At 53.9% G+C, this 27,299-nt stretch overlaps 2 protein-coding genes and 1 pseudogene across 2 annotated transcripts; 1 reads left to right on the top strand and 2 right to left on the bottom strand.

Annotated features, from left to right (window-relative positions):
• Positions 1 to 3,398: 3,398 nt before the first annotated feature.
• Gng8 (G protein subunit gamma 8) lies at positions 3,399 to 5,035 on the bottom strand. Its single transcript, XM_051162168.1, has 3 exons — positions 4,971 to 5,035; positions 3,803 to 3,888; positions 3,399 to 3,583 (listed from the first exon to the last, which is right to left on the bottom strand). The coding sequence occupies exons 2-3, from the start codon at positions 3,884 to 3,886 to the stop codon at positions 3,455 to 3,457; spliced, it is 213 nt and encodes a 70-aa protein (XP_051018125.1). The 5' UTR covers positions 3,887 to 3,888; positions 4,971 to 5,035; the 3' UTR covers positions 3,399 to 3,454.
• A 6,220-nt stretch (positions 5,036 to 11,255) lies between these two features.
• LOC127202823 (NADH dehydrogenase [ubiquinone] 1 alpha subcomplex subunit 3-like) lies at positions 11,256 to 11,547 on the top strand (annotated as a pseudogene).
• A 2,457-nt stretch (positions 11,548 to 14,004) lies between these two features.
• On the bottom strand, positions 14,005 to 25,478 carry Dact3 (dishevelled binding antagonist of beta catenin 3). Its single transcript, XM_051162469.1, has 4 exons — positions 25,170 to 25,478; positions 18,234 to 18,330; positions 17,953 to 18,105; positions 14,005 to 15,672 (listed from the first exon to the last, which is right to left on the bottom strand). The coding sequence occupies exons 1-4, from the start codon at positions 25,416 to 25,418 to the stop codon at positions 14,339 to 14,341; spliced, it is 1,833 nt and encodes a 610-aa protein (XP_051018426.1). The 5' UTR covers positions 25,419 to 25,478; the 3' UTR covers positions 14,005 to 14,338.
• Between the last annotated feature and the right edge of the window lie 1,821 nt (positions 25,479 to 27,299).

The following is a 27,299-nucleotide window of genomic DNA, read 5'->3' as shown; positions in this document are numbered from 1 at the left end:
CTGAAACGCCCAGAAGCCTTATAACAACACCAGGCATGTTGGCATAAAGCAGTAATCTCAGCATTCAGAGGAGCAAGGCAAGAGGGTAGTGGGTCTGAAGCCAGCCTGGGCTGCATAGCAAAACTCTGTTGAGCCAGGTGCGGTGGCACACGCCTGTAATCCCAGTACTCAGAAGGCAGAGGCAGTCAGATCGCTGTGAATTCGAGGCCAGCCTGGTCTACAAAGTAAGTCCAGGACAGCCAGGGCTACACAAGAGAAACCCTGCCTTGAAAAAAAGCAACCAACCAACCAACCAAAACCCATGTTGAAAATAAATAAATGGGCCGGGTGTGGTGGCGCTCTCCTTTTTAATCCCAGCACTCAGGAGTCAGAGGCAGGTGGATGTCTGTGAGTTCAAAGCCACACTGGTCTACAGAGCAAGTCCAGGACAGCCAAGGCTACCCAGAGAGACCCTGTCTTGAAAAACCAAAAAAATTAAAAATAAATAAATAAAAATTAAAAAAATACATTTCAAAAATTTACCCCCAGGGAGGCAGGAAGTACGGACTTTGATGAGGAATCACTTCTGTGTCACAACCAAATCAAGAACATGTTTAAGCATCATCCAGGCCAAAAACAGCCTCCAAACCACAACTGCCAGTTACGTGTGCGCTGCTCCAGGGTGTGCACCGGGAAACAGAGCAGGGTCCTGTGTTCTAACAGTTAAGAAAAAACATGGCCAGTGCTGGAGAGATGGCTCAGGGCACTGGCTGCTCTTCCAGAGGTCCTGAGTTCAAATCCTAGCACCCACATGGCAGCTCAGAACTGTCGGTAACTCTAAGATCTGACACTCTCACATAGACATACTTGCAGGCAAAACAGCAATGCACATAAAATAAAGGCAAAAAAATTTTTTTTAATTAAAAAAAAAAAAAACATGGCCAAGCTGGAGCCCACAGGACCCGGAGTTAAGATAACAGCAGGAAGGATGCAGAGAGAGCCTCTGAATGGCCGACGCCTTCATTTGTTTCTTCCCCAGCGGTCATCTAACAGCATGACTTTCTTTCTTTCTTTCTTTCTTTTTTTTTCCAGACAGGGTTGCTCTGTGCAGCCTTGGCTGTCCTGGAACTCACTCTGTAGACCAGGCTGGCCTCGAACTCACAGAGATCCACTTGTCTCTGCCTCCCGAGCGCTGGGACTAAAGGCGTGCACTACCACTGTCTGGCTAACCACAAGACTTTCTTATCTAGGTCCCCAAGTCTTATCAACCCTGTATAAGAGCCCAGATAACCTATCCACAAGGAACTCCTCTATGACCTATGACCCCACCCCCCCACCCCCCCCCCGCCACCTCCTCAAGCTGGACCAGGAACTAGCTCTCCTCTCTCTCCCTCCCTCCCTCCCTCCCTCCCTCTCCCTTTCCCCCTCCTCTCTCTCTCTCTCTCTCTCTCTCTCTGAACTCTCTCACCTCAATTCTTCCCAATGAGACCAGCATCTAGATCCCTAGAACCACGGCTGCGGGTCCTGCCATAGCTGGGTTGCCCAAGACAGGGCTGTTTCCAGGGACAGTTTGGAAGAATGAATGGTTGGGTGGGTAGATGGATTAGAAACAAGGCCATTGCTTGAAGACAGAAGTGAGGTGGAGGACCAGGTCTGGTGATTCAGGCCTGCAATCCCAGCTACTCAGCGAAACCCTGTCTCTAAATAAGAAGGTAAAAAGGGGACTTGAGATGGGGTGGTGCACGCCTTTAATCCCAGCACTCAGGAGGCAGAGAGGCAGGTGGATCTCTGAATTAGAGTGAGTTCTAAGACAGTCAGGGCTACACAGAGAAACCCTGTCTTGGGGAGAAGAAAACAAAAAGAGGCTGGAGAGATGGCTCAGCAGTTAGGAGCACTGGTTGCTCTTCCAGAGGACCCGGTTCAATTCCCAGCAACCACATGGCAGCTCACAACTGTCTTCTGTAATTCCAGTCCTAAAGCATCTGACACTCTTACAAAGATATACATGCAGGCAGAACACCAATGTACATAAAATAATTTTTTAAGTTAAAGAAAGATGAAAAAATGTTAAAGAGGGATGGGCGTGGTGGCGCACGCCTTTAATCCCAGCACTTGGGGAGGCAGAGGCAGGCAGATCGCTGTGACTTCGAGGCCAGCCTGGACTACAAAGCGAGTCCAGGACAGCCAAGGCTACACAGAGAGACCTTGTCTCGAAAAACCAAAAAAAAAAAAAAAAAAAAAAAAAAAAAAGAACACATCGGGGCTGGAAAGATAGCTTGGAAGTTAAGGGCACTGGCTGCTTTTCCAGAGGTCCTGAATTCAATTCCCAGAAAGCACATGGTGGCTCACAACCATCTGTAATGTGATCTGTTGCCCTCTATAAACAAGCAAACAAACAAATACATCTTTAAAAAAGAAAGAAAGAAAAAACCACATACTGTAGAAGCCAGGTGTGGTGGCTCATGCCTTTAATCCTCGCACTCAGGAGGCAGAGGCAGGCAGATCTCTGTGAGTTCGAGGCCAGCCTGGTCTACAGAGTCCTGGGCAGCCAGGGCTACATAGAGAAACCCTGTCTCGAAAAACAAACAGACACATACTGCTCTTCCAGAGGACCAGAGTTCGACTCCCAGCACCCACATAGAACAGCTCACAACCCCTCTCATTGTAGCTCCATGGGCTCTGACACCCTCTCTTGTAGCCTCCCTGGACACCTGCACTCATACGCACGTACTCACACACACAGACATACTATATGCATTCTTTAAAAATAAAATAAATCAGGACTGGCTTAGTGTTTACGAGCACTGGCTCCTCTTCTAGAGGACCCTGGGTCAGTTCCTAGCACCGTCGTGACAGCTCACAACCTGCCTGTCACTCTAGTTCTAGGGAATCCAACATCCTCACACAGACATCCGTGCAAGCAAAACACCAATGCATTTAAAAAATAAAAAGGAATAAAAAAGAAAGAAAGAAAGAAAGAAAAAACAAGACAGTGGTAGGGCCAACAAGACGTGAAACCGGGATGGTGAGCAGAGGCCACTAAATCCCGGACAGGAGGAAGTGGCGGAGAGGAGACTACAGAGAGCTTGTAGTTCGCGCCTCAGACCTGATCTCTCAGCTCTGTAACTGAGAAGGGGACCTTGAGTTCCCTGAGCGGCGAAATAATTATCATGCCGATAGCCAGCTGTTCTCGAGGTGATGGAAAGATGCAAACTAGAGCGGGGCTACTACGTGTTCATCTCTGGCGGGGCTGCAGTGCTTCTCCATCCACGCAGCTCTCACTCCACACACGCTCAGAAATAAAAATAAGGACAGACGCAAGCTCCGCCCCCACCCCACCCCCCACCCCCGGCCGCCCAAGGTGGTCCCCACCCTTTGTCCCTGCCTCGTTTTCCCCTAAAGTGCAGGCACCAGCAAGTCACTAAGTTTATTGGATTCATACGCGGTCGGGGGAGGACAAAGTTGTCTTGAGGGCTCAGAGCACGGTGCAAAAGAGTCGTTTGTCACGGAAGGGATTCTCGGCGGCGGGGATAGGAGTCACCAGTGGGTCATCCTTGGCGTGCGTCTCACAGAAAGCCAGAAGCTCGGCCGCCGCCTGCGACACCTGCAGGCGAGGGATAAGAGATGCAGTTGACTCTCCCAGGTGGCTTGGTCCCAGGGGTGCATCCAAATCCCCGCCCGTGTCCTAACCACGCCTGGGATGGCCACGCCCCCCTCGGCCCGAGCCCCACCTTCTTATCCTGCCTCAGCTCCAGGCTCCGCCTTCTGATGCAGAACCCGCCCCCCCCCCCCCCGCAACCTATTTCCCCGCGGGTCAGCGCACCTTCATGCGATCGATGTTCACTTCCAGCTTCAGCTGCTCCACGGTCTTGCGGGCCTCAGCGATCTTAGCCATGTTGTTGGACATGGCTGCAGCAGGAAAGGGGTTAAATGCCCGACAGGAGTCGGGGCTGGGGGCTGGAACACTCTGGATCCCCCCCCCCCCCGGGGAGTAGTGAGAAGCGATGGTGTTGACCCAGTAACAGGAGAAATGTTTGGGACTTCGAGCTAATGGGAGGTCTCAGAGTCAGGTAGAATAAAAGGTGACGATTCAAGAGGACAGTAGGATGTACCAAGAGGTCGCTGGCGGAAGAGCAGAGGGGCCCCGAGGAAGGAAGGAGGGGGGGACACAGATGGGAAGCCGAGAGGCTGGTGGAGGAGGGAAGGCCAGGAGGACGGGGCCACAGGTGCTTGATCAGAATCTACTGATACAGGTGCCCTCACCCCCTGGGGATAGAGCCTGAGCCAGGAAGGGGGGCCCCCCTCCCCAGGCCAATTAGCAGCGACTCCGGGGAGAACTGAGAATTAAGATCTCGGCGGGAGGGGCGCAGAGGGGGCCTCATTAGGTCCTCAGCAGCAGCTGCCCCCCCTCAGGGACCCAACCCCCACCCCACCCCAGCCCTGGCTACCTCAAAGGCTCCTTCTGCTTATTAGCAGGCAGGGGAGAGGGTTGGGGCAAGCCAACCCAGCCGCCCTGTTGACGGGCAGAGGATAGAGAGGGGGACGAGTGGAAAAACCAAGGGAGGGACAGAGTGACAGAAGTGACGGGCATGGAGAAGAAAAATAGACTGGGGGGTGTGTGTGGAGATAGAGATATTGGGGGAGAGATGGTTAAGGAAGATGATAGGGGAAGGAACAAAGGGAGGAGTATATGGAAGGAAAGAGGGACAGAGGGGACAGGAACGGAGGAGATAGGGAGTTAGCAGAGGAGGGACCCTGAGAGAAAGGGACATGGCAGGGTTAGAAGGGAAATGGAGCAAGGAAAGAAAAGAGAGACTGGCGGGGGGGGGGCGGGGAGGACGGGATAAATAGAACAGAGGGGATGATGGGGACTCACTTAAGTATAAAGTCATTTATTCCTACTTTCACCCATTCACTCATCCAAGCCCAGATGGACACATAGTGGCCACCAACCAGCTAGCTACTGGGGACCCGGGACAGGAGCCTCCTACCTGTTGCAGCTCGGGGCTGGGACGGCTGGCGGTGACAGAAGCTGAGAGAGGCAGCGTCTAGTCCCCCTTCCCAGCCCCGCCCCTTCCCCTGAGGTGCAGCCCCTCAGGACCGCCTCCTCCTCGGCACCACCTGTCTCCACGCCCCGGGCCTGACTCTGGGTCATCTCCCTTTCTCTCTCTCTCTCTCTCTCTCTCTCTCTCTCTCTCTCTCTCTCTCTCTCTCTCTCTCTCTCTCTGTGTGTTTCAGTCACTCCTGTTTCTAGCGCGTCTTTCTTTGGAGTCCCTCTTTCACACTTGCAGGAAAAGATGGGCCTTCTAGGTGTGTACACGCACGCTCACAAGCCTCTCCTCCTCCCATGCAGCCTCTCACTCCTTCACGTACAGCCCAACTAGCGCCGCCATCACCCCATCGCAGTGACCCCCCCCCCCAGAGCGGCACACAGACTCGTGCACACAGTAGTGCCACGGCGCTCAACACAACACACAACAAACAAGGGCTCAACTGAACGCCCGCGGCTGTCACTTCTGATTTCTCACAGCATAGCATGTGGCGGCACCATCGCACAGGCAGGGACCCTATTGCAGAGCGTCGAACGCATAATGTTGTTACTGCGTCTCACACATCGGCATACAATAACTCAGTTCGGCTTCTCTGCCAAGCACTCCATTGCCCGGTGTGACACAGGATCACAGAGTTTTCTTTCCAGAGATGCCTGTGTTGTGGTGACACTCTTGGTCAGTTTCCTGATACACAACGGCCCACAGTTCTCCCTCCCGGATAGAGTCGCGTGCAATCTCTGTCACACCCACACACTATCTTTTTGGTGTCATACATTGTTGACATGAGATGGCTTGGTGTTTAACACACACACACACACACACACACAATCGTGTACATAGTCTTCGCTGGGCTTCACGGTCTGTACCACAAATGCTTGCGGTGCTCACACACCCTCTTCCTCACTCAGCATTCTCCCAGCCTCACCCACGCACTCACATCTGAGACCCCAATCACACACTTTTGCACAGGCAATCACAAACGCAGGGCAACAACATCTCAGTGTCACCCGTGACCACCCAGTTTCTCATAAGACCCACCGGTGTGTGGCGGCACACACAGCGGCTCACGGCCTCACTGATAGTCTCAAAGTGTCACGTGGTCAGCCACACATCACACGTTACTCGGAGAGACCCACTTAATCCCCCCTTGTCATTCCTAATCATCTCCTGGCGTCCAATACCACCCCCGAGGCATGCCCTCCTCACATGGGCGTGGGTTGCACCACCTCTAAATGTTGGTGCGCTGCATCACAGCATCGATTGCTAGGGCGCTCGTCGTCACCCCACTGCTGGCCACACGGGGGCGCCCGCGAGCCAAAATCACTGGAGGAGCGCATGCAGGAGCAACCAAGGCAAGATTGTCCTGCCGGCCTTGCAGAAGAGAGAAACCAAAGACCTGGGGGCGGGGGAGGGGGAGAGATTAGAGGGGTGCCGAGAAAGATGAGAGAGGGAAATGGTTTCCTAAGAAGGTGAAAGAAGTGAGGGGTTCAGAACGAGAGGATGGAAAAACGGGACAGAGAACTTCGGAGAAAGGTGAGAGGTGCAGAGAAACAGGGGAACTAAGTGTGGAGACAGACAGACGCAGGACAGATGGGACGCACTGGGAGAGGTCACAGGAGACAGACACACCGACTGAGACTTGGAGACAGACTCTCAGAGACTAAGTCAGGGGGGCCAAGAGACAAGAGCGCTAGGGGTATCCCTGGCAGGACCACAGGGCGGAGGAGGAGCCTGTAGAGGAGCGGGGGTTTGGGTGTGGCAGGGGCGGGGCTTTGTGGGGGGTGTGTGTTCGATGGGGCGTGGCCTGTGGGGAATGCGGGCGGGGCTTGGACATTCCTTTTCATTCTGGCTCGCGGGGACCCTGGAACCCTGGGAAGAGGTGGGGTAGGAAAGAGGCGCTTCTGTTGCAGACAGCTCAACCCTAATTTGGTTTTCACCGCCTGCACGGAGAAGCCAAACTGGTGGGGAAAAGATATCAGCCTCTGATAGCTCTCACCCCCTAGTGCCGGGGATTTGAATTCAAACTCTTAACACCTGCAAAGCAAGAGCTCTACCACTGAGTTACACCCACAGCCTTCTTTTTTACTTTTTCATTTTGAGACACTCTCCTTTAGTTGTGCTAGACTGGCCTTGAACTCCGTGGCCCAAGGAGGCTTTGAACTTGCGACCCTCCTGCCTCGGCCCAGATCTGAGGCACCCTGATGGCTTTTTGGAGCTGGGAGTATGGCACCCTGGCTCCCTGCCCCCTCCCTCGTGGGCGCGCAGGGCCAGGTTGGAAGGAGAACGCGGCCCACATCTGGAAAGCATCAGGCGCGCCGGACGTGCCAGGGCCCCCGGGCTGGGGCTGCGGGAGGGGGAGGGGAGCCAAGGAGCTGTGTCTGCCGGCGCCGAGGAGGGGCCTGGGCGTGCGCCGAGCCCGGCGCCTCCCGCAGCTGGTTCTTATCCCCAGATCTGGCCTAGGCTGCTGCTGAGGAAGAAATCTAGCTTACTTAAAGCTGGAAAGAGAGGGTGACGACCCGTCTCCCAGCCAAAGGCTAGAGGAAGGAGGGAGGACGACAGACTGACACTGTCTGGATCACTTCCAGCTCCCTCCTAATCTGCAGACCTCAGCCGCCTTATATATATATATATGTTTTACTTATTGTGTGTGTAGGGAAGTGTGTGCCTGAGCCACAGTCTCAGCGTGGAAGTCAAAGGACACTTTGTGAGCCTCGGTTCTCAGGCCTGGTGGCAAAGGCCATCAACTGGCTGAGTCCTTAAGCATTAAGTGTCTTAAAGCAAGTCCAGAATCCAGTGTCTTCCCACAAACTCCCTCCAGCTTGACTATTTTCTTGGCTTCCTCATCTGGCTTCTGCCCTTTGCCTCTGACCCTGTTAGCATGTTCCTTGTAGAGAAGTCACGTGGCCTTTGTCCAAAACCAAGTCCCATGGTACCTAGAGGAGCGGAAATTCTGGGGTAGCCTGGACTACATATTGAGTGGCATCTCAGCTGGTGCTAGAGAGTAAGACAGCCTAAAAAAAAAAAAAAAAAAAAACGGCAGTAGAGAGGCGGTGTCACATGCCTTTGATCCTAGCACTCGGGAGGCAGAGGCAGGCAAAACTATGAATTCCGGGCTAGCCTGGTCTACAGAGTGAGCTCCAGGACAGCCAAAGCTACATTGTTAGACTCTGCCTCAAACAACAAAAAGTAGTAGGGGAGGGAACTGGGGTAGAGCGCTTCCTAACATGCAAGAAACCACAGGTGCCACATACCTGTAATCCCAGCATTCAGCGTGGGGCTAGCCTTAGCTACATAGCAATGTCTGTTTTCAATTTTAATTTTTTTTGTTTTTTTTTGTTTGTTTGTTTGTTTTGTTTTTAGAGAAGGTCTCTCTGTGTAGCCTTGGCTGTCCTGGACTTGCTTTGTAGAGCAGCTAGCCTCAAACTCACAGCGAACCCCCTGCCTCTGCCTCCCACTTGCTGGGTTTAAAGGCGTTTGCCACCACCCATGGTAATTTTTGGTTTTTCTGGGTTTTTTTGTTTTTGTTTTTTGTTTTTTCGAGACAGGGTTTCTCTGTGTAGCCTTGGCTGTCCTGGACTCACTTTGTAGACTAGGCTGGCCTCGAACTCACAGCGATCTGCCTGCCTCTGCCTCCTGAGTGCTGGGATTAAAGGCGTGCGCCACCACACCCGGCTAATTTTTGGTTTTTCAAGACAGGGTTTCTCTGTTTACCTCTGGCTGCCCTCGAACTTGCTCTGTAGACCAGGCTGGCCTCGAACTTATTGAAATCTGTCTGCCTCTGTCTCCCGAGTACTAGGATTAAAGGCATGTGCCACCACAACTTGGCTTTTTCATGTTTTTGGTTTCTTTTTTTTACATCTTTTTTTAATGTTATTTATTTATTATTTATACAGTATTCTGCCCCCACGTGTGTTTGCATGCCAGAAGAGGACACAAGATCTAATTATAGATGGTTGTCAGCCACCATGTGGTTGCTAGGAATTGAACTCAGGACCTTTGGAAGAACACACAGTGCTCTTAACCTCTGAGCCATCTCTCCAGCCCCCTTTTTTTTAAATCTTTAGAGACAAGGTGTCACTGTGTAGCCTTGGCTGTCTTGGACTCTCTTTATAGACCAGCTGGGCTCGAACTCACAGCGATCCGCCTGCCTCTGCCTCCCTCAGTGCTGGGATTGAAGGCGTGCGCCACAATACCCAGCTTTCTTTTTCATGTTTTAAAAAGATTAATTTTATGTGTATATATGTATGTATAATGTATGTAAGTATGTGCACCATGCAGGCACTTACGAATGGTTGTGAGCCACCATGTGGGTGCTGGGAACTGAACCCAGGTCCTCTGCAAGAACAGAAAGTACTCTTAACCATTTCTCCTGTCCCAAAAATTATTTTTTGTTGTTTAAAAATTAGTTTTATTTTATGAGTGTTCTGCTTGAATATATGTTTGTGCACCACATGTGTGTCTGGTGTCCATGGAGGACCGAAGAGGGTGTTGGATGCCTAGAGCTCGAGTTGTAGACAGTTGTTAGTCACCCTGTGGGTCCTGGGAATTGAACCAGGGGTCCTCTGTAAGAACAGATGCTTTTTGGCCGGGCGTGGTGGCGCACACCTTTAATCCCAGCACTTGGGAGGCAGAGGCAGGCGGATCGCTGTGAGTTCGAAGCCAGCCTGGTCTACAAAGCGAGTCCAGGGCAGTCAAGTCTACACAAGGAAACCCTGTCTCGAAAAACAAAACAAAACAAGAACAGATTTTTTTTTTTTTTAAAGATTTATTTATTATGCACAGTGTTCTGCCTTCATGTACCCCTTCAGGCCAGAGGGCACCAGATCTCGTAGATGGTTGTGAGCTACCACATGGTTGCTGGGAACTGAACCCAGGACCTCTGGAAGAGCAGCCAGTGCTCTTAACCTCTGAGCCATCTCTCCAGGCCAGGAACAGAGACTCTTAACCACTGGGCTGTAGCTGGAGCCCCTATAGCAAGCTTAAGAGGTTCAGAACAAGAAGAGCTGCAAGGGGGCTGGCCAGGAACTCACCATGTAGTCTAGCCTGGTCTCAAATTCAAAACTGTTCTTCTGCCAGGCATGGTGGCGCACACCTTTAATCCCAGTACTCGGGAGGCAGAGGCAAGCGAATTGCTGTGAGTTCGAGGCCAGCCTGGTCTACAAAGGGAGTCTAGGACAGCCAAGGCTACATAGAGAAACCCTGTCTCAAAAAACAAACAAACAAAAAACAACAACAAAAAAAAACAACCCTCCCCCCAAAAAAACCCAATTCTTCTGTCTTCAGAGTGCAGGCTAACAGGTAATGTGCTACCATGCCTATCTCTTGACCCTTTCCCATGTTCCTTATCAACTTTTAAGTCACCCCCACCCTTGCCAGAAGAGCTCTCCCTTGTGTCGGAGGAAGAGATGAGGATGCAGACATGCTGAGAAAGGCAGCATTACGACCACGGCCATTAGCCAGGCGCGGAATGGGCGCACCTGTAATAAACACTTCAGAAGGCTGAGGCGGGGTGATAAGCTTGTTCAAGGCCAACCCGCCTACAGAGTGAGAGAGACCCCATTTCAAACACATACCATGCAAAGAGAGAGGTGGGGAAGAGATGCTTAGGGGCACACACCCACAATCCCAGATCCCCCGCAGCCTGGGAGATGTAGGTGGGAGGACCAGGTGTTGCAGGTCAGCCTCAGTGGCACAGAAAGCTCAGCGGGGCTGGGAGGGAGTGGGACAACCACTCCTATTGGTTTGGGCCTTCACTAAGGGCCTGGGGAGCCTTGGCCAACTCCCTTTCCGCTTCTGACCTCAGCTGCCTGATAGGGAACAACTTCTGGAAACACCACCATTCTCGGGGGCCAAGGACCCAACTCTTGGCCTGTGCCTGCTAAGCAGGAGTTCTACCTCTGAGCCACACCTCCAGCTCCCAGCCCCTAAACACGGCCCATTCATCCACTTTCCTAGTCACCTGTGTATGAGTTTTCAGGTAGCCCAGGCTAACTTCAAACTCACTATGTAACTGGGGATGACCTTGAAACTCCAGATCCTCCCCCTGCCTCCACCTCCCCAGGTGCTGGGATTCCAGATGTGCTTGGCCCTCCCTGCCTGGTTTCTGGGCACCCCGGTTGGAACCTAGGGATTCATTCGCAACAGGCAAGTGCTCTACTCACTGAGCCACACTCCACTTCATCACTTCCTGTTACTTCTCCCCTCTGTCCCCACTCCAAGACCAAGATGGCCAGGAGAATCTCCGCCTTCCTCAAGAATGCCTGGGCGAAGGAGCCGGTGCTGGTGGTGTCCTCTGTCTGGGGCCTCGCTATAATTATGCCCATGATCAGCCCCTACACCAAGTATGCAGAAATGATCAACCAGGCCACACCCAGTGCCTGTGCGAGATGATGGGAACATGCCCGATATCCCTAGCCACCCCCAGGACCCTCAGGGCCCAAGCTTAGAATGGCTGAAGAACCTGTGAATACTCTTGCTGATGGAAGAGGCCCCTTCCCTGCTGCCCTCCAATAAAAAATGTGTAAACAAAAAAAAAAAAAAAAAAAAAAAAAAAAAAACAAAACAAAAAAAAAAAAAGAAAAAGAAAGAAAGAAAGAAAGAAATAGGCATAGTTGCTTGGCTTAACCAATAGAAATAAACAAATAAAAAAGTGTAAAGGCTACAAAAGAGCAATTCACGCGAGAGGAGGCCCAAGGGCCAAATGACACATAGGAGTGCTGGCTGCTCCTCCGGAGGACCTGAGTTCAGTCCCAGGAGAACTGATGACTTCTGGCCTCTGTGGGCACCAGGTATACATGTAGGCAAAACATTCATACACATAAAAATAAAAAGTAAGCCGGGCGCGGTGGCGCACACCTTTAATCCCAGCACTTGGGAGGCAGAGGCAGGAGGATCTCTGAGTTGGAGGCCAGCCTGGTCTACAAAGTGAGTCCAGGACTGTCTAAACTGCAAGAGAAACCCTGTCTCAAAAAACAAAAAAAAAAACAAAGCAAAAACTAAAATTTAATTAATTAAAAGAAAAAGCAGGGGCTGAAGAGACGGTTCAGCGGTTAAGAGCACTGGCTGCTCTTCCAGAGGTCCTGAGTTCAATTCCCGGCAACCACATAGTGTTGGGGACAATAGGCCATATGGCCAATGTTCAGCCATCTTGTCAGAGCCTGCACTTCCAAGTCTCTGTTTTTCCCAGAGCTTGCCTTTCACCAGAAACTAGCTGGCCCTGTTGTGGGTCAGCAGTTAGACTAGAGACAGACAGAGATGAAGCAACCCTGTTATGGTTTAGTAGTTAGGCTAGACAAAAGATGGAGCCAGATACCCTGGGTGGCAGGACATTACGACCCTGCCTGGAATTCCCTGTGTTTTGAGAAAAGCATGCAGCTGGGTTGCTATAGCAATATGCTCCCTGCCTTCTGACTTATAAAAGCTGCTGCCTAATAAAGTTTGAGAGTTTGATCAATCAGACTTGCTCTCCTTCTTTGTGTCTTGCATTCTAACAGGTGAACCTCCTCCCAAGTTTTAGTCGAACCCCGCAGGCCGGGGCAACATGGTGGTTCACAATCGTCTATAATGAGATCTGATGGCCTCTTCTGGTGTGCATGAAGACAGCGTATTCATATACATAAAATAAACAAATAGGCCTTTTGAAAAAATTAAAACAAAAAAGAAAAAGAAAAAGCAGATGAACAGACATGCTAATTACACCCCTACTCCCCACCATGAGGGGATCAGAATGAACATGGCTTTAAGACATGGTGAGGCATCTCTGTGGTTCTAAACTCCTGAGGCTGAGGCAGGAGGATTGCCTCCAGCTTCAAGCCAATGTGGGCTCTATAACAAGTTCCTGGCCAGCTCAGGCTGCCCAGGGACCACCTGTCTCGATAACACAGGGGTTGTTATTATTAGTAAATGTTACCATGAGACAAATATATATAGGCCAGGCTTGCCGGGAACTCACTATGCAGGCCAGCCTGGAGAGATCTCTACCCCCTCTACCCCCCTGGCTTTTCCCATCATGCCTGGCTACAAGGCAGAGCAACCAACTGCCCAATCCCCCATCTTTTGCTTGCTTTTCAAGACAGGGTTTCTCTGTGTAGCCTTGGCTGTCCTGGACTCCCTTTGTAGACCAGGCTGACCTCGAACTCAGTGATCCGCCTGCCTCTGCCTCCCGAGTGCTGGGATTAAAAGTCTGTGCCACCACGCCTTGATCTTGACTTGCCCTTTTTACGAAAACATAAAACGATGTCCAAATATCAAAGGTCAGGGCCTCTGAAGAAAAAGTCAGGGGTCACGAAGTGATGCTGAAATTCAATCTGGGACCCGCCCACCACCTGGCTCTGCATGCTGCCCTTCCACAGTAAACTGAAGGTGCTCTCATTTTAACGCAGAACACGGAGTCCAGGGAATATGTAACAGTGTGCATTTATTTACAAAGAGGTTAGAGAAACACACAGAATCTGGCCCCCCATGCACCGGGGAGTCACCATTGTCATAATAAATACAGTAATTTCTTTAATCAAAAAAACAAAAACAAATTAAAAAAAAAAAAAAAACCCCACTGGATTGGAACAGCTGAGGGTCATTCAGCTTCCCCGACTCCCCGTGGGGAGAGGCGCGAGATCGAAACCCTCTTCTTCCCTCTCTCTAACCTCCCCAATCCTCCATAACCGTCCAGGGATGATGGAGCAGAAAAGAGTCCTTTTCCAGATGTTGGCAACTTGACCCTCAAAGCCCCTAAGAGAGTGCCACTTCCTCTTCCAGGGCACTCTGCAGGCATAGCCTGAGTCAGACAAGTCTCTGACCCGGGGGGGCCCCAGGGGATATCCTAAGGGTCCGGGGGACATGGAGGGGGCACTTTGTGAATGAGAAGGGAGCTCTATCTGGGCGAGGAAAAGGGGAATGACCAGGTTATGTGAGAGAAATGGAGAGAGTACAGACTAAGCTTCTAAAACTAAAAACGGGGAAGTGGGGGTGGGGGGGAGACCTGGAACGGAATTACTGCTTTTGCATACATGGACACATCCATTGCACAGATCGGGGAAAGAGAAGCCCACGGAGGGCGCCTTCTGGTCCAAGGCTTTGAAAACCAGTTCTACTGGGACAATCTGGGCGCCTCCCAGGTGGTGGTGGGGAGAGGGGCGGCCTCTCCAGGACGGCTGTGGATGGCGGGCAGTGAGTGAGTGAGGAGGGTCTTTGGAAGCAGAGAAAACCGGTGGTCTTTGGACGGTGGGTGTGGAAAGGGTCGCGGATGAGAAGTGGAGGGGTGTGGAGGCCATGGAGGTGGAGCCCAAACCCGTTCCCTCCCCCCTCCCGACTCACACAGTCGTCATGACCTTCAGAGAACCGGACCGGAAACGCAGGATCTTTTTCTTCAGCGCGTGAGATGCCTTGATCTTCACGAAGACCTTGGCAGGACCCGCGGGGGTCGCTCCACTCGCCACAACCCCGGGCCCCGACGGCGAGGCCCCTGCGGCCGCCACTAGCTGCTGCGGCCACACGAGGCCTCCGCTGCCGTCGGAGTCGCTGGAGGCCGAGCTGAAGGCGGGCGACTCGCCCTCGCTGGCGCTCGACTCGCTCTCGCCATAGCCTCCCGGGGCGCATCCAGACGGCATCCGACGGCCCAGCGGCACCGGCCGCCCCACCGCTGAGCACTCCGAGTCGCTGCCCGCGCAACCGTACAGCAGCCGGCGCGGGGGCGCGGACGGCGAGGGCGCGGGGCCGCGCGGCGCGGGCACCCGGGCTCGGGCGCGTCGGCCTTCTGGCGAATCGATCTCGGCCGTGGAGCGCCAACGACGGCATGCCTGGACGGTCGGCGTGGGCGCGGGGCCGCGCCGGGGCCGGGGTGGCCGGGGCTCGTCTCGCTCGGCCGTGGGGTACTTGGGCGGCGGAGCGGCGTGCGCGCGGCCCAGCAGGCTGGTCTCGGACTGCGAGCGCGCCGCTTTGCGCGCCCTCGGCGATCCCCGACGCCCCGACGGCTCTGCTAGGCGGCCCCGACGGCCCGACGCTCGCGGCCGCTCCCTTGGCGGGGACTGCTCCACGCTGCGACCTCGAGTGAGCGGGGGAGCCCGGCGGCGTGCGGCGCGGCCCGGGAGGCCCCTGGAGGCGGCGGGAGCGCCCGGGATGTACTGTGCCTTCACGAGGCGTCCCTCCGCCGGGCTGGAGGGCGGCGAGGCGGCGGCTGGAGGCACCGGTTCGGGCGGAACCTCCGCCTCCCACGCCGTGGCCCAGGCGCGCTCCGTCGACGGCTCCCGCGCGGGTCGCGCGCCTCCGGGGGGCGGGGACGCTTCGGGCGGCCGTGGGCGCGCGCCGTTCTGGCGTCGCGCGCCCCCGTCCGCACCCCCGGGACTCGTTCGAGGTTGACCCGCCCCCCGGCGGCGACGCCTGCGCAGGAGCGCCGAGATGTAGCCGTCCAGGGGCCGACTGGCCCCGGCGTCCGGGGAGCCGCAGGGTACACGTCCGCTTGGCCGTGGACTGCGCAGAGCCACCGCGTGCAGCGGGCTGGGCGTCAGGAAGGGCCCAGTGCGCGCACGCCGCTCTGCGGACGAGCAAGCCTCGGCTCCCGCCGCCGCCGTCGGGTAGGGAGCTGAGAAGGATCGAGGCACTGCAGCCCGGGCGCCCACTGACTCCGGAGCGCTGGGACTGGCGTCGCCTGCCGAAGAGAGAAGAGGGGCTCTCAAAGGCCTTTCTTAGCCTAGAACTGGAGGCAAGAGGATCACCGCCAGTTCTGGGCCAGCCTGAGCTATGTAGTAATTTAATAGTGTGAAATAAATAGATGGATAACGGACTGGGTGGTGATCCATTCCAGGACTGAGGAGGTAGAGGCCCATCTCAGTTAATTAACATGTTGGAGCCCCCCCCCCCCCCCGGCAAAAAAAAAAAAAAAAAAACTCCAAATCCAAGTTGTGCATAATGACACAAGCTTGCAGTCTCAGCACTGGGCAGATGGGAGGTAGGAAGGGTCAGGAATTTAAGGTTGCCCTCAGCTACATTACCAGGCTTGCGGCCAGCCTGGGCTACGTGAGAGTGTGGCTCAAACAAGCAACAACTAAGTTGGGTGTGGTGACCCACATCAGTAACACTCCCCAACACTGGTGGAGACTGAGGCAGGAGAACTGCTGCAGGTCTGAGGCTAGCCAGGACGACATAGAGACTAGAAGTGGTGGTGCACGCCTTTAATCTTAGCACTTGAGAGCTCAGCCAGCCTGGTCTGCAAAGTGAGTTCCAGGATAGCCAGGGCTACACAGAGAAACCCTGTCTTGTAAAAAGCAGAGAGGTGGGGAAGAGAGAAGAAATAAAACGGAGCCCTTGGTCACCCAGCCTGGATAGGGTAAGCAAGGTCTGTCTGTCTTGTCTCTCTTTCTCTGTGTCTCTCTTTCTCTCTCTCTGTCTCTCATTCTTTCCCTCTGTCTCTCTCTCTGCCTCTGTCTCTTCCTCCTTCTCTCTCTTTCTCTCTCCCTCTCCCCTTTGAGACAGGGTTTCTCTGTGTAGCCTTGGCTGTCCTGGACTCGCTTTGTAGACCAGGCTGGCCTCGAACTCTCATCGATCCACCTGCCTCTGCCTCCCGAGTGCTGGGATTAAAGGCGTGCGCCACCACACCCGGCTTTGTCCATGTTTGCTAAAGTCAATTTGCCCTTGAGGCCAGGCTTGTTGGTACAGTCCTTTAATCCCAGCATTTGGGAGGCAGAGGCAGGTGGATCTCTGTGAGCTTGAGGCCAGCCTGGTCTATAATGACTTACAGGATAGTAGGGCTACAAAATAGAGATATCTCTGTCTCAAAAGAAGGAGGAGGGAAGAGGAGGAGGAGGAGAAAGTTAAGAGACCCTTACTGGCCTGAAACTCACTATGTAGGCAAGGCTGGCCATGAACTCCCAGAGACCCACCTACCTCAGCCTTCCGAGTGAATACTTAGTTTAAAGGCATAAATTACCATGGCTGGCTTTTCCCTTTTTCTTTCTTTTCTCTTTCTCTCTTTCATTTTTCCCAGACCGGGTTTCTCAGTGTAGCCCTGGTTGTCCTGGAACTCCCTCTGTAGACCAGGCTGGCCTGGAACTAAGAGATCCTCCTGCCTCTGCCTCCCAAGTACTGGGATTAAAGGGGTGCACCACCACTACCTGGCATCTCCCCCCTCCCAACAGGGTCGGTCTCATATAGCCCTCAAATTCCCTCTAGACAAGGATAGAACATTCTGATCCATCTGCTTGCCTGCACCTCCCGTGCTCAGAGTCCCAGGCATTTTACCTTGAACCTGCCTTATGCAGGAGACCCATACCAGGGCCTTGTTATGCATTCTAGGCAAACATTCTACCAACTGAACCACATCTCCAGCCTACCCACTCCCCCCCCCCCCGACAGTGTAACAGCCTTAGCTGTCCTAGACTAGCTTTGTAGACCAGGCTGGCCTTGAAGTTATAGAGATCCACCTGCCTCTGCCTCTCGAGTGCTGGGATTAAGCATACACCACCATGCCTGGCACTCCCCACTTCTTTTTTATGCAGGGTATCAATACATAGCCAAAGCTGGCTCCAATGTATGATCCTCCTGCCTCATTCTCTCAAGATGGCCACTCTCATAGACGCCCCCTGCAATGTTTTTTTCCCACTGGTATTTGAGACAGGGTCTCTCTCTACAGTGCTATGGCCATCCTAGAAGTCTATGTAAACTAGGCTGGTCTTGAACTCACAGAGATCTGCCTCTGCCTCCGAAGTGCTAGGATTAAAGGTATGCACCAGAAGGACTAGCCACACACCTGCATGCAGGTGTAGACACTCTTGTTGGGACCCCATTAGCTAAATGGATGCCCAGGAGGAAGAGAGATGCTAAAACTATACCAAGACTGAAGGTCCCAGCCAGAACTGGAAGTCAAAATTGGACTTAATTTTATGCTCAAAGCCATCCTCTGGCTGTCATAGGCCCCCCCACCCTACCTTACCTAAGGACTTGGGTCTCTCACTGGCATAGATGCCCCGGGGGTCCGAGGGACCCAGGCGTCCATAGGAGCCAGATCCGGAGAAGCCACTGTCCCCGCAGAAGGTGGAGGGTGGTGAATCTGGGCCTCCGGTAGAACTGGGGTCTTCATAAAAGCCTGGATTCCGGGGAGAAGTTGGGACAATTAAGGGGCTGGGGTGGGAGAAGGGAAGAGATGGGTCTGGGAGAGCCAGGGGACCACTGAGAAAGACTGGGGCGTCCCAGAGAGACCCCTTCCCCTCTCACCTGAGCTGCGCCCACTCTCCTGGTCCAGGCCGCCAGATTCCAGACTCAGGTCCCCTAGCTGTTGGCCGAGGTCCCAGATGAGGCCGGGCAGGGCCTCCTGAAGCACAGGGAGAACAGAGTGGTCAGGAGGCTCCGCAGCCCACTTGCCTCCTGCTGATAAAAGCCCCCCCGCCCCCGCCCCCGCCGAGATCCGCGCGGAAATGCCAGCACTCCGTCCCTCCACCCTGTTAGGAAGTCCTTCTGTCTGACTTCCGGCCTTTATCCTGTGGCCCCGTCTACTTCCCAAGGGCCCATCTTTTGTCCGTTGTTTGTTTGCTTCTTTCTTTCTGTTTTTTTGATGTTCGAGAAAGGGTTTCTCTGTGTAACAGCCCTGGTTGTCCAGGGCTTACTTTGTAGACCAGGCTGGCCTCGAACTCAGAAATCCACCTGCCTCTGCCTCCCGAGTGCTGAGATTAGAGGTGTACGCCACCACGCCCGGCTTGTCTGTTCTTTGTTAGCTATGCCCCTATCTGCACCACCACGGCTGCCATCCTTATCAATTAATTAGCTAATTAATTATATGACATTGGTGTTTTGCCTGAATATATGAATGTAGCATGTGAGTGCAGTACCCAAAGAGATGGAAAGAGGGCACCAGATTCTCTGGAACTGGAATGGTTGTGAGCCACAATGTGGGCGCTGGGAATCCAACCTGGGCCCTCTGCAAGTCAGTGAGTGCTCTTAGCAACTGAGCCATCTTTCCAGCTCCTTCTTCATCTCCGGACAGAGGTTGAAACATCTGTGGTGGCCTACCAAACTGAGCATGCCTCTGCCTTTTTTCTTTTTTTTTAAACAGCGTTTCTCTGTGTAGCCTTGGCTGTCCTAGACTCACTTTGTAGACCAGGCTGGCCTCGAACTCACAGCGATCCTCCTGCCTTTGCTTCCTGCCTCTGCCTCCCAAGTGCTGGGATTAAAAGTGTGCACCACCACCGCCCGGCATCCCATCTTATTTTCTTAAAATAATTATTTATCTACATAGGTAGATGTCTGTGTGTCTGTGCGAGTGTCTGTACTTGAGTGTGGAGGCCACAGGAGGGGCATCAAGGGTACTCTATCACTCTCTGCCTACTCCTTGGAGGCAAGATCTCGCCCTGAATCTGCGGTTTGGTCCTCAGTGACTTTCCTATCTTTGCTGTCTTCAGAGCTGCAGTTAGAGGCCTAGGGAGACACGCTGCTTACCACGCTGTGGTGGGATTCAAACTCTAGTTCTCATGACTGCTTAACAAGGGCTCCTAACCCTTGCTAACTGAACCATCTGCGCTTTCACCTTATTTTGTGAGGTCTTGCCTGCTCAGACTAGCCTGGCTCCGATGCGCCCCAAAGTCCTCCTGACAGTGCCTTCCCGGTACCGTGGATCTCAGCCTTCCCCCACCATCACACCTCTACCCCCCCGCCGCCATCCCCCCAACCCCGGCTTCTCATGTGGGCCCTGGAGATTCAAAGTCACGTCTTCATGTTCAACTGGCGGGCACCGTATTGAGACATCTCCCTGGGTGTACCGCAGCGCCCCCCTTTTTGAGACAGTCTCACTCTCACATAGGCCAGGCTGACCTCAAACTTGCCATGCAGAGGAGCATGCACTTGAATTCGCGACCTGCCCGCCTCCACCTTCTGAGAGCGGTGCTGTTGGCGCGTGGCACACTTCATCTGGGCATTAAATTCTTCATGCAGTGGGAGAGTTCAGTGGTAAAGGGGGGGGCACAGTCCCTTATCACCAAGGGAATTTCGTTTTTGTTTTTTGAGACAGGGTTTCTCTGTGTAGCCTTGGCTGTCCTCGAACTCCCAGCGATCCGCCTGCTGCTGCCTCTCGAGTGCTGGGATTAAAGGCGTGCGCCAACACAACCACCACTACCACCACCACCCGGCTACCAAAGAGAAGTTCTTTTTTTTTTTTTTTTTTTCAAAGAGAAGTTCTTATGGAGGAACTTAGTGCTCCCTGCTTGCTGCAGACTGGCTACCTCATGTGAAATACAAGGAGTGCAATTTGCACACCTCATTGCTACCTCCCCGCAGAAAGAACCGCAACTTTTTGTGCCTCCTGCAAAACCTTCTGCAAGTCTAGCCTTACAGTCTAGCTACAGCAGTGATGGCAGACCAGGCGAACCCCACAGGACTGCGGTTGGAGGTAGACCTCAGTCGGAGCAGTGATTGCCTACCTAGCAGGAAACTCTGGGTTTAACCCCTAATCTTGCATAAAAGACCAGTAGTCCTAGCACTGACTAGGGAGGTAGAGGCAAGAGGATAAGGAGTTCAAAACCATCTTTGGCTATCTAATGAGTCTGGGGGCAACAGAGCAATGAGACCGTCTCTATAATTTAAAAAAAAAAAAAAAAAAAAAAAAAAGATATAGGATATTATCTTCTTTTGGAAGCCACAGAGGCAGGACCAGGGAATGGCTCACAGGGGACTGAGTGAGACCAGAGGTAGAGGCTGCCAGGGGCAGACAGTTGACCCTCAGACAAAAGCAGCTTGTCTGGCCTGGCCACTGGCTGGCGGGAGGGCGGGGACCAGCACCCAGCCCTGCCTATTTAGGGCAGAAAAGCCTGGCCTGGCTCTGGGCAGCAGTCACGGTCCTCTCCCCACCCCCTCACCCCCCAGCCCTTGACTCCTTCAGGCCTGGCCTCCTCCCCTCCCCCGCCCCTGCCCTGAACAGAAGCCCCAATGTGGCCCTGTGTGTGCAACTAAGGTCAACAGACTCCCACTCCGGGTCTGTGCAGATGCTCATGGCACAATCAATCAACTTTTAGCAAAACCAGGAGGCATCTGGGGTTGGGGGGTTGGGGGGCTGTGTATACAAAAAGCCACAGGCTGCCATCAATGGTCTGTGTCATGTCCCAAGTGAACCGTCTGCTGCCTGACTCCCTGGTTACCATCACACTTTGAGTGGAGCGTGGGCCCCCTCCACGCCCCCCCCCACTTCACATCCTCCTGCTATTTGGGCTTTCCTACCGTGATCTCCCATCACCCACCTTTCTAAAATAGTCCCTTTGCCATGCTGCACCCTGCCACTCTGCCTCCCCCCATCCCCCGCCGCTCCTCACTTTAAAAACATATACATCAGAGCATCCTTTGTTTATCGTGTCTCTCGCTAGGAAGTGATTTCTCACTGGGGCAGAGATTTCTGACGGCTTCGTTCACAGTGGCACACTTCTCCCTTGAGCTTCGTACTTAGGAAGCTTGTGACGAATGAATGCCTGAACATCTGTGGTGGAGTACTATATAGCTGTTAAGCTGGACAAAGACAGAATTTTCTGTGACAACAGTACTGAGCAGAAGAGGAGCATGCAGGGGAGGGAGGAAGGCAGAATCACAGTCACGGGGGACACATGGTGTCATCCTTGACTTCATCATGATGGGGGCATTACAGACCGTAAGCAAAAACAGCTACAGTCCCCGAGGCAGTACATCTTTTTGAGGTTTGGAGACAATTTCGGGTAGCCCAGGCTGACTGTGACCTCCCTATGTAGCCAAGGAGGACTTACTTTCAATCTTCCTGCCTTCACCTCCTGAGTGCCAAGAGTGCTCAGATGTCACCCAGTGGTGACAATCTTATGGGGGCCACCATTCTATAGTTGGCAATAGGCGTTAAGCTTGACCAGACCTGGACTGGAATCCCAAAATGTGTATATCTAGCTGTTTCCACACCTTGTGTCTCCTTTGGTTGGAGGGGCCACATATTGAGGACCACGGGCAAAGTCTTGGGACCGTACCCAAGAAATGGGAATTTTATAAAACAGCATAACCTTTGAGGCAGGCCGAGGGGGGTGGGGGTTGTGGTTTGAGATACTTCAGTGCTCTGGGAAGCAAAGACAAGAGCATGCAAAGTTCAAAGCCCGTCTAGGGATCATAGAGAAATCAAGTCTCAAAAAGAGGGCAAGGGTTAAACAAGGTAGCATTAAACAGGTGGATGCCCTGTGGATCTCAAGCCAACCAGGGCTACACGGTGACATCTTGTCTCAAACACTGAACCAAACCAAAACTAGGCTAAAAACAAAAATAGAGGGCTGGGGGCGTGGCTCAGTGGTAGAGCCCCTGCTTAGAATCCCCCAGTGAGGGGCTGGGGGCGTGGCTCAGTGGTAGAGCCCCTGTCTAGAATCCCCCAGGGAGGGGCTGGGGGCGTGGCTCAGTGGTAGAGCCCCTGCCTAGAATCCCCCAGGGAGGGGCTAGGGCGTGGCTCAGTGGTAGAGCTCCTGCCTAGAATCCCCCAATGAGGGGCTGGGGGCGTGGCTCGGGAAGCACAGCACTTGTCTAGCCTCAGGTCCATCCCCTGTACTGGTAAATAAGAAAGCAAAGCTCTATGGAGTGTTCTTTGTTCCCTTCCTGGTATGTTAACTCTTTTGGAGGAGTAGATACATTAGAAAAAGTTCGAATGGACTCACACCAAGGTCAAATGGTCCTGGCCCTCTTAATATAGGAAGTCAAGGGAGAGATGAGGGGAACTGTGTGGTACAGTGAAATATTTAAGGTGTAACCTGGTACCTAGCGGCCAAGATTCAACTCATCTCTTCCACAGGCCAGCAGCAGGACCTTAGGCAGGTATCTTGCCTCTCTGGACTCTACTTTCCTCACCTGAAACGTGGACATCCTACAGCCAGGTCTTTGATAAGCTCGCTGAAAGGGCTGAAGTGAGTTAGAAAGAGCAGCTCTTTGTCAGCGCTAGCTTCTAAGGGAGTATCTCACAAGGCATAATTTCAAAGACTGCTTGCATAATTAAAATTATATGTAAAATGATGGAATTTGGGGGGGGGGCAGGGCGTGGGGGGAGGTGAATCCCACAGCTCCCATTTCAGTTTTTCCACAAGGGGGGGGGAGTCAAGAGTTGGGGGAACAGGCAGCCCGAGTTCATCTTTAAATGATCGGACATCTCTCGGGAGACTCTCTGCCCAAACTTAACCATCTTTTTACCTCTCTGTACATTCCAACACCAAGTCTAACTCAAGTCCTCCTTGCTGGAAGAGACCTTTTCCCTTCCTAGGAGCAAACAGGACCCCTCCACACACAATATCCAGGCCTCCATTTTCTGCAATCCCTCTACTCATTATTTGAAATGCCCACATCATGTCTAGCAGAGTCACCAAGCCTAACTTTGGGGGTTGTTGTTGGTTTGGTTTGGTTTGGTTTGGGTTTTGTTGTTGTTGTTTGCTTCAAAGAGAGTGTGTTTATGACTGATGGATGGAGATGTAGGTGTCCATAAGATGTCAGAGGTGACCCCACTCCCTCTTCAGAAGGACCCAGGAACCCTCAACACCAGAGGTGCTTATATAGAGAGCCAGGTTCCTGTCCCAGTCCACCACAGCCTCCTCTTTGAGACAGGGTTGAGCCTTGACTGCTGACAGTGGGGAAGGGGTGGGGTGTGAAGGGACAAGTCCCCTCTTCCTGATCACCCTTCATCGCCAGCACAGAGGAGTAAGCAGTGAGAGAAGTGGGGGTAGAAAGACAGACAGACACATAGAAGGTGAGGGGCAGAGTGAGGAGGGAGAGAGGCCAGGCCAGTACTGGTCTGCAGTGGTACCGCCCTCCCTCCTTCTCCTAGTGGGATGGTGGGTTCTGGCAAAGCCCAGGCAGCTTGGGGCAGGGGGAGTGAATCAACACGCTGCCGTCCCCCCCCCCCCCCAAATCTCGTAACTTTTGGAGGGGGCGGGGCCTCCCACAGCTGTTTCTGCTTGGAGAAGAATGTGTAAGGTCCCACTCCCTGTACGGTCAGGCCGTTGGGGGTGGGGCTGGGCGTCTGGCCTCAACCCCTTTCCCCACTTCCCATCTGGGGAGGGGGCAGCCGAGGTCAGCAACAGCCAGAGCCCCCTCCCTGCCCCCACAGGCTCGGCTCAGGTTTCCCTAAACGGGAAGCTCTGACCACACACGTACACACACACACAGAGGCTTAGGGACCGGGATGGGCTAGGGGAGTGGGGATGGAGGGAAGGGAAGAGAGATGAAGACAGACATGGGGCAGAAAAGCACTGAGGGCCTAGGGCCAGACTACGACCCATTCTCTGATCTCCCCTGGTTTTGGAAGCTATGCAGTTCTTGGAAGACCACAGGGACAGGGTTAAGAAAATGAAACAGGGACGCTGTGGTAAAGAAAGATGGGAGGGACACCCCGAAAGGGTCTTCAGACTCAAGAAGTGACCGGGGTGGGGGTGGGGGTGGGGTCCGGGGAACTGGAGTCTTTTAAATTTGAAAGTCATCATTCGAGCGCCACGGAGAGTCAGACCTCCCCCCCCGCCCCCCCCTGCCAATCCCCAACTCGCTTCCTCAGGCTCTCCCTTATGTTACTGAGACATGGGACCAAGCAGAAGAGAGAAGTATTTACTGGGTTGACCAAAATGCCCCCGGGGGTCCTCAGGGACAGTGAGCTTCTCAGCAGTGAGTCCTTCCCTCTAGAGGCCCGAAAATTCCCCTTCCCCCACCCCGCCCCCTCCAGGGATCTCCAAGCACCCCGGGACTTAAAGATGGAGCCCGGGTAGCCGGGGACCCAGAGGAAGGTTATATTTGAATGCCGGGCTGTGTGACCTTGGGTGAGTCTCTTCCTGTCCCTAAGCCTCAGTTTCTTTCTCTGTAAAATGGGGACTCTCAAACCCTCATGAGATGGGAAGACTGTAAGAAGCCGAGTGTTAGGATTGACACACACTAGGTGTCCAGGACGGTTAACAGGGGCCATGCTGAAGGTCCATCGGAGGCCGTGCATCCTCATCAGCGCAATTTGGGGGTGGGGGAGGCCAGATCTCGAGTCGTATCTCTCGCCCTTTCCTTCTTCCTGCTCCCCTACCTTAGGACCGGTGTCCTGAGCATACGTTTCCCAGACATACAGAGCGACACACAGAATGGGAGGTGGGGGGGAACGGATGGGGGAGGGAGGGAGGGATGCAGGGATGGACGCACGGACAGGCGACCCCTTACCAGCTGCTCCTCCAGGGCTGCCGCGGCCCTGCGCGCCGCTGCCGCATCCTCGTCCTCCTCGGCGTCCTCCTCGTCCTCAGCCTCGGCGCCCCCCATCCCGGGCTGGGCCAGCCGCAGCGCCTGCTGCACGCGGTACTCCTGCCTCTCTCGGAGCCAATGCAACTCGCAGAGCCCGGCCAGGCTGCCTTCCAACCATCCCCGCAGCCGACCCCGCTCCGGGCTCACCGGGAACGAGAAGGCCCGGATCATGGCTGCGGCCCCCCGCCCCAGCCCGGCCGGGCCCCACGGCCGCCCCTCTCGCCGGTCCCACCTCCCCGCCCCAGCAGCCCGCCCGCCCGCTCGCCCGCTGGCCGGGCTGTCACCGTCTCATCTGCATAGGCGCCCGCCCATTGGGCCGCCCACCCGCGCCTCATCTACATGGCCACGCCCCCAGGAGGCACGACAACGACCTACTATTGGCTGCTATCTTCCGTGACGCGAGGCCCCGCCCCGCCCCACCTCGCCCCCACAACGCATGCCCGCGACTATCTACCAGAGGGAATCAGACTCGCCACGCCCCTTCGTGCACAGTCTAAGGGGTTGTGGCCACGCCCTATTTACATCACAATGAAACAAGCCCGCCCTTGCTCCAATCCCATTGGTGCCAGATGCTCGGTTCTGAAGCTGGTCCCGCCCTCTTGCGTGAGAGCTCTGGCTGCCATTGGACTGTCCGGGTAGAGGGGAAGGGTAGCCTATAAATAGAGACGGGATCCACGTGACGGCTCCGCAGCTGCTCCTGCCGCCCCTCCCGAACGTTCAGCTCCCGAGTCTGCGCAGGAGGAGGAGGATCGTCGAGAGAGGATGGAACCCGGATCACGCCTCCTCGTCCAGGAAGCTTTCCCAGACACTCAGAAGTAAAAGGAATGGACATCTTACGATACGATTATGCTTTAAGCAGGACCGGCTCAAACCGGCTCTGCAACTCCATCGTAGGAAAGGCTGAGGCAGGAGGAGAATTGAGAGTTCGAGGCCAGCTTGAGCCACCAGAGTGAATTTCAGGCTTGTGTGGATTACACGGCGAATTTCTGTCTCATCAAAACAACACGCTTCTGGAATTTAAAAGATCCTGGGTGAAACGTTCCATGATTTGACCAGAAGAGAATCTGAGGTCTTTTGTCTTCCAGGTGCTGTGGGGCTGTGAGTTCCACTAGTCAGATCGCAGGGGCTTTTGTTCCTGGTTCTAAGAGGCTTTGTTCTCAGTCTTCTGAGATGCTCTGTTCTCCACGTTCCGTGGTCCAGACTCTGAGCCTCTCCGCTTTCGAAGGCTGCATCCTGCCTCCTCCTCTCGCTGGCCAAGCGAGGCTAGCGCCCCCTCAGGCGGCCAACCTGTGTCACTACACCGGTGTGTCTCCAAATTTTGTGAAATAACCCATTTCTCAGACCTTTGAGTCCTTAAAAAGCTCAGATCTGTGAGGGAGGGCAGGGCAGGAGAACCGCCGTGAATTCGAGGCCAGTCTGGACTGCCTATGAGAGGCTGTTAGAAAAAGAACAACAGTGGGCCGGACGGTGGTGGCGCCAGCACTTGGGAGGCAGAGGCAGGCGGATCACTATGAGTTGGAGTCCAGCCCAGCCAAGGCTTCAGCATGGGGGTGGGGGGAGGACACCTGGTGTCCTTTTCTGGTCACCTCAGGCAACACTAGTGCATAGATACACATGCATACGCATCATTTAAAATATTTAGATCTTTAAAAAAATCCTCACAGTGCCAAGTGTGGCAGCTCAGGCCTGTCACCCAAGTACTCTAAATGACGAGGCAGGAAGATCTGCAGGTCCAGGATAGCCTGGGCTCCATAGCAAACCCAAATAAGAGACTGGGGATGAGGCTCAGTGGTAGAAAGTTTGTCTAGAATCCTTGTAGTTTCAATCCCCCAGTACAAGGCTGATCGTGTTCAGATGAAGCCTCGGTTTCCTCTTAGCTGTGGAGGGTAGAGGACCAAGTGTCAGGGTGACCAAGCAACTGGGGAGGGAACCAAAGTTGAAAAGGAAAAGGACAGCATGATGAGTGCACACATCTTTAATCCCAGCCCTCGGGAGGCAAAGGCAGGTGAATAGTGAGTTCAAAGCCAGCGTGGTCTAGAGAGTGAGGTCCAA

This window comes from Acomys russatus, chromosome 19 (genome assembly GCF_903995435.1).
Source record: "Acomys russatus chromosome 19, mAcoRus1.1, whole genome shotgun sequence".
Classification (NCBI taxonomy): Eukaryota; Metazoa; Chordata; class Mammalia; order Rodentia; family Muridae; genus Acomys; species Acomys russatus.
This window is presented reverse-complemented; position numbering and strand designations above follow the sequence as displayed.

What these genes read in the sequence shown, in the direction of transcription:
- Gng8 (XM_051162168.1), bottom strand. Translation starts at nt 3,886, where the DNA reads ATGTCCAACAACATGGCTAAGATCGCTGAGGCCCGCAAGACCGTGGAG. An exon ending in TGAACATCGATCGCATGAAG is followed by an intron (nt 3,584 to 3,802) that starts GTGCGCTGACCC and finishes CCTCGCCTGCAG; the next exon opens with GTGTCGCAGGCGGCGGCCGA.
- Dact3 (XM_051162469.1), bottom strand. Translation starts at nt 25,418, where the DNA reads ATGATCCGGGCCTTCTCGTTCCCGGTGAGCCCGGAGCGGGGTCGGCTG. An exon ending in GGAGAGTGGGCGCAGCTCAG is followed by an intron (nt 18,106 to 18,233) that starts GTGAGAGGGGAA and finishes CCCGGAATCCAG; the next exon opens with GCTTTTATGAAGACCCCAGT. An exon ending in TGAGAGACCCAAGTCCTTAG is followed by an intron (nt 15,673 to 17,952) that starts GTAAGGTAGGGT and finishes TCTCTTCGGCAG; the next exon opens with GCGACGCCAGTCCCAGCGCT.